Here is an 18,091-nt window from a genome sequence, read left to right on the forward strand (position 1 = left end):
TGTTACACTATTTTATTTGGTTTTTGTTAATTAATGAACTAAAAATAGGGATAAAAGCTGTAAAATTCATTTACTATGCATTGAAAATATAAAGCAACATTTATACTGAAATAAATTTTAAAAGATAAAATGACACTTAATAGAAAACAAAGAGAATTTTCTTAATAAAAACTGAATGAATATAATACAATTTTCTGTTTTAGAAAAAATTATCTTCTGAAAAATATTTCAAAAAATAAATTTTATTTTTACATTTTATATTTGATTTTATTATAAAGATAATAGACTATGAAATATGAAATATGACTTCTGTTGATTAAATTTCTATTGGTTTCAAATTGTAGAAAATAAATAGTCAAAAACGTAATATATTTATAATCAAAACTTAATATTTTTAATATGTTTGAAATTCTAAAAATTATATATTTTAAAACAGAAAAATATAAAAGAGAGAGAAAAGTACTAATATTGAGCCTTAATTAGCGAGAGACTAATAAGTTCTAAGAAATTATAAATTTGAGGAAAGATTTTTAACTTCAAAAAAATAAATATACACGATATTAATTGTTAGAGAAGTAAGTGAGACTAATGCATGGAGGTCATACCTTTTTTTTTACAAATCGTACCAGACTGATCCGATTGACTCTGAAAAGAATACACTTATTGATATAGAGTAGAGTGGTATAAAACATATCTGATATATAATTTAATTAGGAATGATTTCCAATTAATATCAGGATATGTATCGATTTTGCTATAGTCCACCATATTAATCACCATTGCCAGCCTAAACGAGACTAAACAAATATGAATATATACCAAATTCTAAGAAATTATCACTAAACTATCATCGCTTTAGGTAGGTCATACTCATATGCTCGATCTTTTATGTGTATTTTACATTGCTGTACTCGTTTTGATTGCCTTTTCGCAATTATTGTGTTCCCGTTTATGATCCCAATACCAGTATTTTATTACAATACAAATATCTATCTTTAAATATAGAAAAGGTTATAAATATGATGCATATATGCTCGACGTATACGACTAAAATCTTCATTTTAAGCTATGACGTAAAGCTTTACTTTTCAGGAAATATACTTTAAAATAATACTGTATCATATAAAAATATTAATTTGAGTCGCAATTCAATAATTCGGTTAGAATAAGGCAACCATTAATGAATAGTGACGAGATATCGGAAATGATCTGGACCAGTTTAAAGTTGACGTCTCTCGAATTAATCCGATTCGATGTATTAGTAAATGTAGCTATTTTGAACTATTCGATTTCCAATTTTGATTCAAAGATTGACCAAAACAACTACGAAAATCCATATCTAATGCTCATAAAAAGTGTAAAATGTATAGATGAAAATATCATTTTCTATCAACCAACTATATGGTTTGTGTTTTACCAAAGAAAAAAAAATATATTGGAGGTGATTGATTGGGTTTTATCTCTTTACTTTAATTTTATTTATTTTTAAATCACAAAACTTTATCAATTATGTTGGAACTTTATTTTTATTAGTTAAAATCTACATCAAATTTTTATAATTTTTACCAATCATGATTTAGTTTATTTTTAAAGTTATAGCAAAAAAAATAAAGCAGTTTTTTATGTAATTTAGGTGAAAAACCTTAAGCTTTCATTTATAGACCGTAAAAACTACAAAATAAAAAACTATCTATAATCTTATATCTTATATGGTTGACTTTTTTTTTCTTTGGGAGTTTTAATGCCATGTGGCACACTCTTTTTAATAATTTTTTTTTCTTAATTAATATTTAATAGGTTTTAATGTTAGTTATGAAAGACATTGGTTTTTTTAAATTTTCCTCATAAAACCCAAGCATTTATAACAGTGTTTTGAATCCGAACCAGAGCCACTGTTGAATCACGGTTTATAGGTTTTTTTTATATTTGATGTTGACTATGAAGAATAGAGCCTCTATAATTCTCCATAGTCAACAATCTGTATCACTTTCATAAATTCGACCCACATGATCCGTATGACCAAAAATCTTAAACTCGCATCCGCCCCGCCAAAACCAGTGGGTAAACCGTCTTACCCGCGGGTAATAATAATTATATTAAAAATAATTATTTTAGTTATATATTAATTATTTTCATTATATATTAATTATTAAAAATAATATTAAAATATAACATTTTAACTAAAATTATAAAAATATTTTATATGTTTATATATTTTTTACGAAAAAAAGAAATTTTTTTTTTTGAATTTGCGGGTCGGCGGGTACCCATGACTCATATTTGGCTGACCCGCACCCATCCCGCTTAAACTAATCTTAACCCACACCCGCACTCGCAGTTCGAAAATTTTAAACCGACCGATCCACACTCGCACCGCGGCGGATCAAACGGGGTGAAACCCCCGGAATTTGAATTAAATTCCCAGCTCCACTAACTACTATCAAAAAGATCAGAAAATATCATTTTTATACATATTTTTATTTCATAGTTTTAGAATATTTTATTTACTAAAATCATATAATAAATTAAAAATTCATGTAAGAATATAACATATGAACCCGGCGCGTAGCACCGGAATACCACTAGTATCAAATAAATTAGAGATTTGATTGTATAGCATTTCTAGCGTAAAACATAAAGGTGAAACATTAATTACTCCAATTTACTCCTAAAAGTTGCCGGTGGAATTTAGTTTCCTCCCATTTACTTTTATTATTTTTCCAAAGAGAGAAACATACACTAGGTGTGATTGAATAACAAAGATAGCGATAATGTTTATGGCTGAAAAAAATTTACTCCACTTTCTGCTGAACTTCTACCAATCAGGTAAAACAAGAAATGAATTACTCATTTATTTAACTCTTTCTAAATAAATGTCAATTTGATATTTTTCACACATATTAGAAAAGTGACAAAAATATATGTAATTTGTTATTAATTACATCTTTCTGACCAATATATTTGAAATAAATAAAATTATTTATAAAATCAATGTAATTTGTAATTAATTTTTAACTGAAAGTAAATATAATTTACATTGGAATTATAAAGTGGTATTTTTTCTGTAACAAAAAAATTTAAGAATGACAATTATTATAAAACAAAATGAGTACTTTTTTCTTTTCTGTGAGAGTGTGATTGGTATTGATGAGAGTAACTTAGAGTAATAAATGAAAAGGAATTGAGAGTAACAATAAATAGGATAAATAGTCTAACATAGGAAAAACAAAAGTTGAATCCAGCGCAACCCATTTTTTCTACCCAAACCAAAAGTGAAAAAGTAATAACTTTTACTCCTTTTAAATATTAAACTGTTATGAACCGACTGGTTCAGATGGATGTTTATCCAAAAGATACTTACTGTAACCGGTCCATCTTGTAACCGGCCCATTAGGGTTTCAGAAATTGTAACTCCCTATATAAGGAGCTCATATTCGACATTAATAATACACACATTCACAACACGTTATCAGCACGAGCTAAGCTCAAAACCCTAGAAAATTCGTAGGTCACCAAAACCTTAAAAACTAGCCGCATCTTAAAACAGTCATATCTCCCTAACCGTAACGACCTAGACGGCGAGCCACCTATCAATCTGAAGATCTCGACGAGACGAAGCCATCGCCGCTAACCTCGCGAGGATCCGATCTCAGACGCGCCGGCACGCTCTGTTTTAGTACGTGCCATCAATTGCTCAAGAACCCTAATTTTGACGCAACTTCAAATCGATCGTTCTCTCAAACCATAACGATCCAAACGACGTGCGATATACCAACTTGAAGATCTTGAAGAGAAGAATACATAGCCGGAAACCTCGCGTCAATCAGATCTCAGACGCCCCGCCAATTTCTGTTTTAGTGCGCGCCGTCAATTGCACAAAAACCCTAATTTTGATTCAACTTCAAATCGATCGTTCTCCCAAACCGTAACGATCCAGAAGACGTGCGACATATCAATTTGAAGATCTGGACGAGGAGAATCCAGCGCCGCAGACCGCACCGCGATCAGATCATAGACGCGCCCTCACCGCCATCTACAAACCGCGCCGTCAAAAGAAAACTTAAGGCTGTTAACTTCTCTTTCTAGTTTGTTTATAGCCGATTTATTATTTGATCTTACTAACTTCCTTTCATCAATTTGTTTAAGGAAAACAAAGGATCAAATCTAATCAGATCAATTGAGGTTGAGATTTCCAAAGGAACCAAGGAGCAAATCGAGATCTAAAAGTAAGTCATCAAACCTTAGTTGTTTGATAGATCCGATTTCATAAAAGAAATGTTTAAGTTTATATCTTGATCGATTGAGATTAAAAATCTAGAGAACTCGTATACCCTGATTGATTGAATCATTAGATTTCTAGATTTGATATAATAAATTTGTTTAATAAACAAACCCTAAAGTTCATGAAATTTAAAACTTGTATAAAACCCTAAACCGAATCGAATTATGAAACCCTTTAAACCATATCGATTATTAAACCCAATTTTAAACCGGTTTATGAAACTTATAAAAATCAAATCCGAATTGTGAAAACATTAAACCAAATCAGTTTATAAATCCCTAAACCAATCGATATTATAAACCCTAATTTGGTAGATAGAAAGTTTTCATTTCTAGAAAGTTTCAATTTTTAGAAAGTTTCTATTTTTAGAAAGTTTCCATTTCTAGAAAGTTTCCTTTTTTTTAGAAAGTTTCCATTTTTAGAAAGTTTCCTTTTATAGAACTTTCTGGAAAACTTTTGAAATCAGTTCCTCAGAACATATTACTAAGATCTAACTAGAGAAACACTAAATATTTTAGATGTCGAATTTCCTCTATCATAATCTCAGGAGAAAACTACTTGCAATATATGCAATGGGCACAAGATATTAAAACCACACTTGAGTCTGATGAACTTAGTGAATGCATCACAGACGATAGCATTGCAAGAGAACTCCTGAACACTCGCCATCATATTTGTGAAAAACTCAAAAGTCTATATCTGACCGATGATCCCTCAAAGCTTTGGACAGATCTAGAAAATAGAAATTGTATCCAAGAGGTTATACATACCAAAGCTTTACGAGAATGGATCAACCTCAGATTCCGAGACTATAAAACTGTGGGAGAATATAACTTTGCCCTACTCAAAATAGTTTTCGAAATGAAACTATGTGGTGAGGAAGTGACTGATGAAGATATGTTGGAAAAGACATTCCACCTTTCACCCTACCAACTTATTGTTACTACAACAATACAGAGAAATGGGCTTCACTACCTATACATCTCTAATAGCAAGATTGTTGCAAGCTGAGCAAAATCATGAATTGCTAATGAACAGTAGTGAAAGAGAGTTTACGAGGCCAACTCCATTACCACCAGCTTATGCACTACCAGCCGAAAGGGCTGATCTAGAAACCAACCGTGTCAAGAGAGGATATGTACATGGGGGATGGTCTAAGTTGTGCAATAATTGTGGAATGGACAACCATTTGGCTAAGAGATGCAGAACTCCTAAGTATCTAGCTACTCTTTATCAGCAAAGCTTTAAAAGAAAAGCTAAGATGGTTCGGAAAGAAGAAGGAAAATTGTCAAAGATGTTCCCATGGATCATGACAAGTGTGATCGTATGGATCACAAGAAAGGATGATCCAACAAAGCATAAGAGAATAGATCACCATGATGACTCGACATCAAGCCCTTAGTGTTCTTACTTAGTTATTTCATACCTTATTATTTTCCTTTAAACATTATTCACTTCCTTTGGTTGCTATCTTTGAAAGAATCAATAAATGAAAGCTTTTATATCATAAACAAAACGTTCATTCATGTGAATACCCTTATGATGTACAGTGGATCAAACCACAGACATCTTAAGACACAAAATCCACTACCAAATATCCAATTGCCTCAAAGGTACACAAAGAGAGGACGTGTACAATATAGAGATCGTGTGCATTGTATTCACATTTGAGGCTATGTACACAAAGAGAGGACGTGTACAATAATCATTCTTATAAGTGAAAGACTTAAGAATTGATGAATGGACAGTTTCATAATGAATCCATGGGCAAAAGAAACAAAGTGTTTCCTTAAATAGAAACCGCCCAAAGAAGATTGTATAATGGTAAAAGCTAAGTTAACTCACGCTAAAAGTATCCAAATATGATATGTCCATGGGGGTAAGTGTTAATCATTTCATGTAACATGGACATACACAATATTGATACATCAAAAAAGTTCACAAGAATAAAGATAGACTTATCCCATTCGGATTAAAACTAAGGATAAAGGAAAACATGTTACTTCAAAACGTCCAAGTGAATATAGATTAAAGTGCTCACGTCCCAAAGGGTTTGATAAACATTATATGATCATGGAGAATGTAGAAAACATTTCATGACTCAATATGGACACGAATATTCACAATGAAAGGACAAGAACAGAAAGAAAAATCGCCTAAAAAGGCTACATATCTTTACATGATTCACATTCTAAAAGTATTTTAAGAATGAATGATATGTCCATGGGGGAAGGATAAGAATAAAACCCACATTTTATTCTACATGGACATACACACACAGAAATGAATATTGATACCCATCCCATTGATTGAAACGGGTCAAAGGCCAGCCACACCTCATCTTAGCACATAAAGAAGTGCCACTTATAAATTCTATCGCTCCACCACAGAAATATAAGATGAGAGGATGGGAATAGATGTTGGATATGACTTGATATAAGTTCCCCACGTTCATAAGAACCTTGAGCCAACCACGGATGATTAAAGGCCAGGTACAAGGATAATCACCTCAGTGAATCCGAACATCCAACATCAAGGGGAGAAAAGAATAAGCTGGATAAAATGAGATTACATGGAATCATACATCCTGATATTGGCAAGATCCTCAGACTAGAGAATGAGACTTAGAAAGTCCAGAAGAGTATACAAAAGCTAGCTTAAACAATTGCCAGATTCCAATGACCCGAATAGAATGACTAAGTCATCTATACCAGCTATAAATGCACCAAATTCGTTTGATGTTCAAGAAGAACACAATCAGGTTGCTACTAAGTCTAAGACATGTTTTGAAAACATGATAGACCAATGAATTCCAAAGATAAGATCCCTCGTATAAATATAGAAAGGTGCAAATGAAACCGTGGATGAGGGACTCCTAGACATAGTCGATCCAAAGATGGACAAACCTAAAAGCCGTGGCCACGGATGAGGAAACCATAAGATATGGTTGTACCTAAGGTACCTAATGATGCTTGGGACGCCAAGCTTCAGGGTATTAAAGGCTACAATGAAACCTCAAAGAGTTAAGTCATGTCTAGGACTCAAAGGAACAAACGAGCTCGAGATTAATTATATACTATGCATGCAATGTAGCACATGAGATTATTAATGAGGATCATAAACCCACGTCCATAGATGAATGCATTCAACAAGAGATTAAGATCAAATGGATAAGGAGACGTGGAGTTAAGTTCATAAAGAAAGAGAGGTTTTGGTCCTATAGTTCGGACACCTCTAGACAGAAAACCAGTTGGACAGGAATGATTCTTTGTGAGTAAAAGAAATCAAACATGGTGAGATAGCCAAGTATAAGGCACGACCATATGCACAAGGATCTCACAAAGACCAGGAATCAATTATAAAGGAGACATACTCCTTGTGGTGGATGCAACAAACGATTAGATTCCTAGTAAGTCTGGCCATAAGAAAAGATATTAGATTTTCGGTTTAAAGGATGTAAAAACCGACTATGAATAAGTCCACTGGATAATGAATAGAAATGAAAGTCTCAGAGGATATTGAGTTGCCAAATGCAACAAGTTCTCGAGAACTAAAGTGTATAAGTGTATGATAATGATCTAAAAATATCCTAGGAACCTCTATAGACACTTCCCAAAAGACTATCTAAAGAAAGCATTGAAATGAATGTTTTGGGAAAGATTAAGTTTGGGACAAACAAAGATTGTTTGGGACTACAAAGTGAGTATCTTAAATATACTTAAAGATGAAATCCTTGTGCATCAAATAAAGCATAGATTAAAGATGTCAAAACGATAGGTATGAAGCATTATGTAAAGCTTATAAGGTTCATTGATCTTAAATGCTTACTATAAAGTCTATGGCTCGCCCCACTGTATGGTAACATAGTCCCATAGTCTATATATCTGTACATAGACCCATTTGGTCATAAGGACGACAAGAAAGTTGTGCCTTAGTCCGGATACAAGCCAATGCAAGACTCATGGTCGAATGGTTTTCACTTGGTCCGAGTACTGACCCATTTTATTCTAAGAAGGAACATGGTCATGAGACCATCTGAGATAGGTCACGGATCCTTTGATCCTAGATTGGACAGAGACATATTTCCTTGGTCTAGAAAAGACTCAAGGCACATCCGGATGTAAATATTCACAAGTGAAACTATAGTTAAGTCTAAACTTAATACTATACATCTAAATAATTTCAAAGTGCAGTATGATCATATATGTTGTTAATGATCAGACCATGAGGCATTGGAAATAAAACCATACATGTCCCTTTCCAAAGGTGCCATTGGCGCCTTGCCTTGATGTGTTTGTTATACACATACGAACATGAGCTTTGAACTAAGCTTAAGCTATGTCCAAATATAAAGGCAATGGGACAGGATTGAAATATCCTTTTATTATGTTTGAGATTATTTTATACTAACCAAACCCAAAGATGTGTTTGCTTGGTTTTGTTTTTGATTATGATACAGGTTATAACATTGGATCCATACATGGATAGTTCTCAAACAAGCAGTATGCACACGTTGGAAAACAAATATGAAGAAGTACGAGTCCAACCAAAGACATGTCAACCGGCTTCTTCACCATGTCTACAACAGCACCACGTCCATGAGATCTTCCTATCAGTCCAGGACGTGCACATTAGAAGACCAGCTCAGAGACTTGGCGCTCATGGAGTTACCACCAGTCTACTCATGCGCCAACCTCAAGAGCATATACGGAGGTACAAATCAGGGGAAGTGATACATGTTGTACTCTTTTTCCTTCACCATGGTTTTGTCCCACTGGGTTTTCCTGGTAAGGTTTTAATGAGGCAACACCAAGTAATTGGTAAAGTGTATCACGAGCCCAAAAAGGATTTGGTATCTGGCGAACTCAAGATGGATTCAACATCCAGGGGAAGTGTTATGAACCGACTGGTTCAGATGGATGTTTATCCAAAAGATACTTACTGTAACCGGCCCATCTTGTAACCGGCCCATTAGGGTTTCAGACATTGTAACTCCATATATAAGGAGTTCATATTCGACATTAATAATACACACATTCACAACATAAACATCATAAAAGGAAGTTAAATTTTCAAACCTGATTGGTTAAATAATGGCTGAAGTGAGAATAAATATGTTTTCCACCAAAAATATATCGCCATTTGTGACATTCAATCAGAGCCGGAGTGTGATCGGTAATTAGTAGAGTAAAAAGGTGAAAAATGGAGAAAAGAGAAAAGTAAATGTAGAGTAAAAATCAGAGTAGATCTTTTCTTCTAGTTAATGTAAAGTAACGTATCCTTTTATTTTTATTCTCTCTCAGAGTAAACAAGTTGAAAACAAATTTTACCTGATTGGGAGAAACTAGCATAATAGAGCAGAAAATTGTTGTTGCACTGATTTATTATCGCGAGAAATACTATTCAGTCACACTGATTTTTTTTTTTTCTAGCAGGCATTTGCCTGTTAATTCTGTGAACACATTTCCTGTGTACCTTTATGACAAAAAAAAAACTAATAAACGCCAGTTTATATTTTTATTATTTTTAATGTTATTTTGTTTATTCTACTTTTTCCGTTCATTTACTCCATTTTAGTTACTTCCATTTAGGTTGCTAGTTACCAATCAAACCCTAAACATTATTTTAAGGGTCTCACCGGTGATTATTATGAGAACACTAAGAATTGATAGGAAAAAATGTAGATGAATAAAACTATAGGAATGAAAAAAAAGATTATATTTTATCAATTTTGTTTGAGGAAAAAAATTATTCTATATTCTTCTAAAATAAAATAAATAATAAAAAATAAAAAGACTATTCCTTATAAATAAATAGTATATAAATTAGGAATATTAAGAAATGTATTATTCTATTTCTATTCCTTGATCATCGGTTAGACCATCTCCAACCCACCTCTATTTTTATTTCTATATTTTCCCCCAAAATAGAAAATCTCTATTATAGATGTGGATTTACTCCAATGTATAAATAGTATATAAATAGAGAGATTCTATCATAGAGAAAAATATAAAGATATGCTATTTTCACCTCTAAATATAAAAAAAGTAATATTCTTCTATATTTTCTTCTGAAATAGAAAATTTTATTACAGAGGTATACATTGGTGCAAATTCACCTCTATAATAGAGATCTCTATTTTAAAGTAAAATATACATGCATACATTGGAGATGCTCTTAGAGCTTAGTTTCAGATATAATAAGGGTGACAAATATTTTTTTCATTTTCCCTCTCTTTCTCATTACTTTTTTTTTTATTTTCTTTTCACCCATTTTGTGTTACTCCACTTTTAACCATTTTATTTCCTCTGTGCTAAGCTATGTTTTCCCAGTCAACCTATATAACCATCAAAATCATAGTAGCAGCTAGACTATGGCTACATGCCACTACGTACACCTAGTCTAAGTATTTGTACAGTGTGCATGCACATTGTGTACATATACACGTACGGTATTTGTAGATTTCTGATTATGAAACTTATGTAATAATTAAAACTAGACAAAATATCCAAGTTTGATTTGGTAGGTATCTGACACACCTGGATTTAATAGTAAACAATATATTTTTAAGAAGAGAAATGAGATGTCTATGCAAGTTCATTGCACGTAGATGCAAGATTGCTTTTAAATACAGAGAATTATGGCAAGAATAATGGACGAGTATACTGACACAAAACAGATGTCTTAAACAAATGCTGGGAGTAAGTGTGTAATTAACTTGATGGTCAATAAACTTAATAAGTAATACACTACTCCATATGAACAGACGAATGTTATTATTATATATTATCTTTACAAATATGTTAACGTTGCTGTGGACAAGAGTTAAGTACGCAACTTAAATATATAGGCTCCGAATGGAAAAAATGTATCAAGTATTAGTATTGTTGTAGCGTTTTTTTTTTTTTGAGAATTAGTATTGTTGTAGCGTTGATGGATTGTTCGTTTATCTCCTTACTTTTGAGAGCTTCTAGATGAATCAAAAGCTTTACAATAAAACATAAACAACTCCATTTACTTTCCCCACACAATGGCATTCACAAACAAGCACAAGAAGAACATCTATAGGTCCGTTACAATCTTAACCAGAAGAAAAATATAAAATCAATGCCTTTTTAGGGAAATGGCTGAGATCACTATGAGAATGATGAAGAAGACAACTGCGATAGAAGCTGCTACAACTGCACTACTCACCGCTTGGCAGAAGTCACCAAACTGCTGACAAATGGGGAGCCAATTGGTGTTTGGGTTGCCGTTATGTGCAAGGTAGACAATTGCGGCAGCAGCTGCTGCCGCTGCTGTGGTAAGTGTCACTACCACCTTCACCATAACAAAAAAAGAGGATGAGTTTCTATGAAATCTATAATTTTGTAATAAAATTTGGAATAGGCTTGTTAGTGAAGTTACCGTATCGGAGATGAGGAGGATCAACCGGGGTGCGGCAGCAAGTGGACGGATAATAGATACGATGGAGAAGGGAAGTGAAAGGACGAGATAGCTAGCGACCATGGCTATGGATATCACAAAGAACCTTCGAAAAAGAGTAACATGTTTTATATGTCATTAGAAGTCACTAACAGGACAAGTTTAACAAACTCACCGTAGTTAATTAGAGATATATTATATATACGCACTTGATGTGTAAAAACATTATGTAAATTAGTAGTCATACGTTGATAAAATGAAAAATGGACTTACTGAAATGTGGCAAAGTCATCGTAACCGGCTTGGAACTGTAGGAACTGAGTAAAGAAGGGAAGCGTCTCCTCGGCTGTGTACATGACGGAGGAAGCCGTGATAGTTGTTACTATGGCCGCCAAACGTAGGAGGAAATCGAATATAGCCAAACCTCTCTTGTAGCCGCCTCCTGCAGTGGCTGCCACAAAGCCCTTCTTCTTTTCGTCCACAACGACATGGCTTGTACGTTTGGTCATGGTACTCGACTCGCCGATTTCAATGGTGGTAGACTCATTAGCCATTCTCTCTTGCAACTGGGATTTAAATACTAAAAAGAAATGTGTCTATGTTTGTGTGTTGAAATGATTTGTACTTCTGGTGGGAAACAAATGGGAGATGGACAATTATTTATATAGTGACTGTATTAATAAGTGATTGACTAGGATTTATTAATTATAAGATTGAGGTTAGTTGATTTGTTAGGGTCTGAGAAAGAGGAGTTGTTGCTTCTTACTATTACCTACTTAATTGGGTTTGAGCTAACAATTAAAGTCAGAACAAATGTTATAATATCATGTGTCAAGTCTAATGAAGTGGGCATCCATACGCAGACAAGAGAGCTTGATTATGTTCATTTTATTCTACAACCAAACTTTGTTAATTGAATGACTCTAACTACTTTCAAGTTAGTTATTAATTATTTTCAAGCGAAGCAAAAACTTCCCGCATGGTTATTAACTTGGTCATGCAAAAAAAGATAAAAAACTTGGTCATGCATGATTAATCGTTCAGTCGGAATATCGCTTGATCTCTTGGGTTTAAAACAGAAGGATGAACCAGCTGATATCCACGGGCACTAATTACCACTAATAAATTATTTACTCTTTGGATTTAATAAAGCCAAAGTGCAGCGCTTTCACGACTTCCATTAAATTGTTTGCTTTTCTTTTTCATGACGAGCACATGTATAAGTCGTTAATGAGAGAAGGAATGGCGATACTTTCCATCAGGACTAGACTTGGGTTTAAAAAAAGGAACTTAAAAGCCGATATTTATATGTTTTGTTAAAACGGACGATATTCGTCGTTCTACCATCCGGATGTATTATCTATTTATCTTTATGCAAATACACCAGATCTTAGTAGTTCGTTTCATTAATTTGACATGTTAAAAATGAAAAAAAAAAATAGGTCTCAAGTTCAAATCAATGTTGAGGGAAAATGTACTTGTATAGGTAAAACAATTCTAAAGAATATGAATTTTCAACTTATGATCGTCACGAGTTGAATTATAATCAAATTGCTTTTGGTCGTTTACCAATGTTAGTAATTGACGATTACACTATTTGAACAATTTTGTGATTTTGCCATTTGTTTTCATTTTTTTTGTTTTCAGGCTATACTATAACAAAACGAGAACCATTATACGAACCGGAAGCTTACAAGCTGAATCAAGACAATTTTCCTTCAAACATATATGAACTCATGTTACATTTCCACACCATAATGATACCACATATACTTAACATCTCATGTTCAACAAAGCACACACCACAAACATATACATGAATAACCTCTAGATCCCTTTCGATCTTGACACGCGGGAAATAGCAAATCAATGCCTTTTTAGGGCAACGGCTGAGATGACAATGAGAAGGATGAAGAAGACAACCGAGATAGAGGCGGCTACAACAGCAGTACTCGTAGCCTGGCAGAAGTCTCCAAACTGCTGACAAATGGGGAGCCAATTGGTGTTTGAGTTGCCGTTATGTGCAAGGTAGACAATTGCGGCTGCCGCTGCGGCTGCTGCTGTGGTAAGCGTCAGGACCATCTTGAAATATACATTAAAAATAATTAATCAAATGAAAGAACTAAAAAAAATCGAAAAAAATTTGTGTATATATGAAAGGGGATGTTACGGTGTCGGAGATGAGAAGGATGAGTCGGGGTGCAACCGCAAGTGGACGGACAATAGTTACGATGGAGAAGGGAAGCGAAAGAACGAGATAGCTGGCGACTATGGCGATGGATATCACAAAGAACCTTCAAAAACGATTTATAAGTTTTAAAAAGACGGTTTACATTCATAAATTTATTGGTCTCTAACCGGACAAGTTTTAAATATATAACCGTACATGATTGATTTAAAAGTAACTATAGTCATAGTTAGCGATATAGTATATACGCATTTTTTATTTATGTAAAAACACTGTATAAATTAGTAACCATACGTTAAGAATAGAGATAAGTGTTCGGATAGCCGTTCTGGTTCGGTCAAAAATGTCGGATTTTCTGGTATTTTGGTATAAGGATATAGAATCCGTCAAGTATTTCTTTACTTTGATTCGGGTTCAGATATTTTTAGTTTGGGTTTGGTTATTTCGGGTCGGGTTCGGATATTTAGATTTTGAAAAAATACATTAAATTTTCATTTCTCAAGTTTCTTGTATTTAAATATATAACTTTTACTTAAATGATTTTTATTTTTATTCTTAATGGATTGAATGATTACCAGATTTAGAGATAACATTTTAAAAAGAAATAAAACATTAATTTAGTTATTATTTTAAAATTTTGGATGTAACTTTTATTAATGCATAAAACAAAAAGCTTACATGCATTTTTGAATATCAAATCATTTTGTCTATAGTTATATGTATATTATCATATTATGTGATCTTAAAGTATGTATATCATTTATATACATATTTAAAATACAATGAGAAATATAAAATAAAAATATAAGATTAAGTATATATATGTACGGTTATCATTCGCGTTCGGATATCCTGTCTAAATTCAATACTCGTTCTGATATTTTGCTATTTAGATTCAGATTTTAATTCGGATTTTTGGAACAGATTCAGATACGGGTATTGAATAAAATGCCCATCCTAGTTGAGAACATGAAAAGTGACCTACTGGAATGTGGGGAAGTCATCGTAGCCAGCTTGGAACTGTAAGAATTGAGTAAAGAAGGGAAGAGTCTCTTCTGCGGTAAACATGACTGAGGAAGCCCCGATGGTGATTCCTATGGCCGCCAAACGGAGGAGGAAATCGAATATGGCCAAACCTCTCTTGTAGCCACCTCCCGCGGCTGCTGCCACAATTCCCTTCTTTTGCTTCTCGTCCACTACGACATGACTTGAACTTTTGGTTACGGTGCTAGGCTCGCCGACGTCAATGGTGGTGGACTCTTTTGCCATTAATTCTCTCTTGCGATTGGGATTTAAAGAAATGTTTTGTACTTGTGATGGGAAACTAATAGGAGATGGTCGAGTGTTTATATAGTGGTTTTTATTAAGCTGTGAAAAATTATAAATAATTAGTAGCTTTTTATGATGAGCTTTCAATAGTGTTGATTAATATTGAGTTTAGTTGATTCGTTAGTCTCGGAAGAGGAGTTGTTGCTTCTTACTTTCTCCACTTAATTGGGTTTGAGCTGATGATTCAAGACAAACGAAAAGCTACATATATCCTATGTAAACTAATAAGTTGGTATCCGTAAACAGGCAAAAGAGCTTACTAAAGTGTGATTTGTCCTCATTGTATTCCATGCCAATTGTACAACCGATCTTTGTTAATTGAAGGACTAAAAAATCTACTTTCAGATTAGTTGATTAATTTCAACGAAGCACAGATCTTCCATATGCTAGTTTGCATGATCTTGATCATTCCTGAATTATATTAGAGATCAATATTGCATTTTCTTAAAGATCGAGTATTGTGGGACTCTGACTTAGACCATAATTGGCATCAGCATCACGACCCTGTATCATATTTGCATGTCCGTTAAGTCTAAAGCTTGAAGTCTAGTCCAGCCCAATCCCAAAAAGAATTTTTAATTGAATAACAGATATTGTATGTTAGAGTTGTATGATACCGCTGGATTAATTGAATCTGCGACGTAGAATGATGATTAATGAAATTTTAAGTTATACTACGTTAAGATGCGCGGAATATTGTGAATACAAATTATTTTTACATATTATTATTTATTTTACTTTTACATTTTATAAATGATAAAATAATATTTTTTATTGATTTACTGAAAAATAAACATTAGAATAGGATGGCGCGAATACATAAATCAAAATAATGACTATTTTCAATTTACAATCATCTTATGGTACATAAATTAGAACAATTATTTTCATTTATTTTGTATGGTATATATTAAATTAAATGACATTAACAAATATATAGCATACTTTTAATTTATTATCTATTAAATAAGATTTTATATTCTTATGTTTTTATGATTATTTGTATTTTTTCAAACCATTAATATTAATAAATTTAATGTCAGATTTTTAATTATTTTAGTAGTTTACAGTCACTTTTAAAAATTTAATGCAAATTTCAAAATTGAAATATTAAATTCTAGATAGTTGTTCAATCCAAATTTTGAAATTAAAATATTATGCATTTTATGCAGTATATATTTTAATTTAAATTATATTAAAATAAATGTATATTTAAATCTGAAAATCTATTAAATAATAATTCTTATTCATATAGTTTTATGATCTGATTTATCTTGTTATAACGAAACATTTATCTATAAAAAATCAGTTTGAGACTTTTTATAATTCTAATAATTTATAGTCTTTAAAAAAAATTCAAAATATAACATATATTGAAAAATCTCAATATGAATGTAAAGTTAACATTTTTGTTTGCAGAATCTTTGTAAATCTGTTTAAGTTGATGGTAAACGTTTTTTTTTAATTCAATTTTTATTATATGACTATTTTATTAATTTTAATAATATAAAATTAAATAAAAATGATAGAAGATACAAAAGTTGTTATCAAATATTCATTATTCAAAATTATTAATTGTCATATATATTTTGTTCATTTTTGGTTTTTTGTAGTTTTTATTAAAGAAATAATGAAAAAATATTTAGGTACATTAATAATTAATTTTATGGTTTATTTTGTTCATTTATGTTTAGATTGGCCAATCTAATTCTCTAAAAAAATCTAAGAATTAATATGGTGATAACACTTGTCATAGTTTAAAGATTGTAATGTTTCTCAAATAATATATAAGGGATTGGTTTTAGAAGAAGGAAAACAAAGTCTAGAAACCAAACCCACATGAACTATTGCTGATATTAATATATATTTAATTAAATATTATGCAAAAATTTGGAGAAAAGGATCATTGGCCCAAATTTTTTTTTTCTTTTGTGTACCATTGGGTTCGGTCCTTTATTTTTGGTTTGATTGTAAATGTAAGTTTATATAAGTGTGCGTTTCTATATCTTTCGTGACAATCATAAGGCTAAACCCATTTGTCAAAAGTTTAGGATAGGGAAAATTTGCTTCTATACCGCAAATCGCATACGATATTAAGTAAATACCATAGTCAAAAACCAAGAATTTTAATCTCTATTTTAATCCTACTAATCTAACACTGACCAACACATCTAAGCTGACACTCCCACGTTACTTTTTGCTCAGGTTCACTCCCCCCACACACACAACTTGCTAGGTGTCTATTTCTTTTGAGATATGTGTGTGATGAATTTTATTTTCTTAATTCATTTTTCTCTCGTATTCTCTTTCATCTCATGGTTTCATCTTCTCCAAACTCTTTCTCTTTCTATTCTCTGTGTTCTTGAATTATTTTTTTGTATAGACTCTATTTTTATTCAAACTTAAATTTCTACTTGTTATGGATTTCTTTAGAGACCTGTTGATTAAAACATTTACAGTGTTGATTATTTTGGTGATTTTTTTTTCTATTTGAAATCGAGACTAGCCACTGCGTTTGGGCTTCTTTTTCACCTGCGGACAGCAAATGTATGCATCGATGGCTCGAGCTCAGCCTTCATCGTCGTCCAAATCAGCCTCACCGAAGAGGTGGTTGCAAAAGCTTGATGACCAACAATGGTTTGTCCTCAAATTTTGCCTCTTTTGTCCATTTAACCCTGATACTTTAAGAATTGAATGTATAAGTCACACAAGTTCATAAGTGATATTCTGGTAAAAATTTCACTATGATTGTCTAAATTTGAAATAAGTTTATGCTAGTAATGTTATTTTAGTATTAAAAAATCTTGTATCATGTTACAAAATTTGTTAACTCACTAACATATTTTGTAACATGTTAACAAATGTTT

The 18,091-nt window shown here is 32.3% G+C and overlaps 2 protein-coding genes across 3 annotated transcripts; both read right to left on the bottom strand.

Moving 5' to 3' along the window:
* Positions 1-11,247: 11,247 nt before the first annotated feature.
* LOC108836038 (casparian strip membrane protein 1) lies at positions 11,248-12,958 on the bottom strand. 2 transcript variants are annotated; one of them, XM_018609250.2, is made up of 3 exons: positions 11,981-12,958; positions 11,690-11,813; positions 11,253-11,602 (listed from the first exon to the last, which is right to left on the bottom strand). In XM_018609250.2, the coding sequence occupies exons 1-3, from the start codon at positions 12,259-12,261 to the stop codon at positions 11,387-11,389; spliced, it is 621 nt and encodes a 206-aa protein (XP_018464752.2). In that variant the 5' UTR covers positions 12,262-12,958; the 3' UTR covers positions 11,253-11,386. The 2 variants fall into 2 exon arrangements, with proteins under 2 accessions (XP_056843839.1, XP_018464752.2); XM_056987859.1 differs by having other exon boundaries at positions 11,248-11,813.
* Positions 12,959-13,409: 451 nt separating this feature from the next.
* Positions 13,410-15,207, bottom strand: LOC108810531 (casparian strip membrane protein 1). Its single transcript, XM_018582637.2, has 3 exons — positions 14,881-15,207; positions 13,878-14,001; positions 13,410-13,789 (listed from the first exon to the last, which is right to left on the bottom strand). Exons 1-3 carry the CDS (start codon positions 15,162-15,164, stop codon positions 13,574-13,576), a joined length of 624 nt encoding a protein of 207 aa, XP_018438139.2. The 5' UTR covers positions 15,165-15,207; the 3' UTR covers positions 13,410-13,573.
* Between the last annotated feature and the right edge of the window lie 2,884 nt (positions 15,208-18,091).

This window comes from Raphanus sativus, chromosome 6, assembly GCF_000801105.2.
Source record: "Raphanus sativus cultivar WK10039 chromosome 6, ASM80110v3, whole genome shotgun sequence".
NCBI classification, from domain to species: Eukaryota; Viridiplantae; Streptophyta; class Magnoliopsida; order Brassicales; family Brassicaceae; genus Raphanus; species Raphanus sativus.

Excerpts from the sequence above, each read along its gene's own strand:
- LOC108836038 (XM_056987859.1), bottom strand. The coding sequence starts at position 12,261 with ATGGCTAATGAGTCTACCACCATTGAAATCGGCGAGTCGAGTACCATG. Across the intron at positions 11,814-11,980 it reads GATGACTTTGCCACATTTCA|GTTCTTTGTGATATCCATAG; the intron begins GTAAGTCCATTT and ends TCTTTTTCGAAG.
- LOC108810531 (XM_018582637.2), bottom strand. The coding sequence starts at position 15,164 with ATGGCAAAAGAGTCCACCACCATTGACGTCGGCGAGCCTAGCACCGTA. Across the intron at positions 14,002-14,880 it reads GATGACTTCCCCACATTCCA|GTTCTTTGTGATATCCATCG; the intron begins GTAGGTCACTTT and ends TCGTTTTTGAAG. Across the intron at positions 13,790-13,877 it reads TCCTTCTCATCTCCGACACC|ATGGTCCTGACGCTTACCAC; the intron begins GTAACATCCCCT and ends GTATATTTCAAG.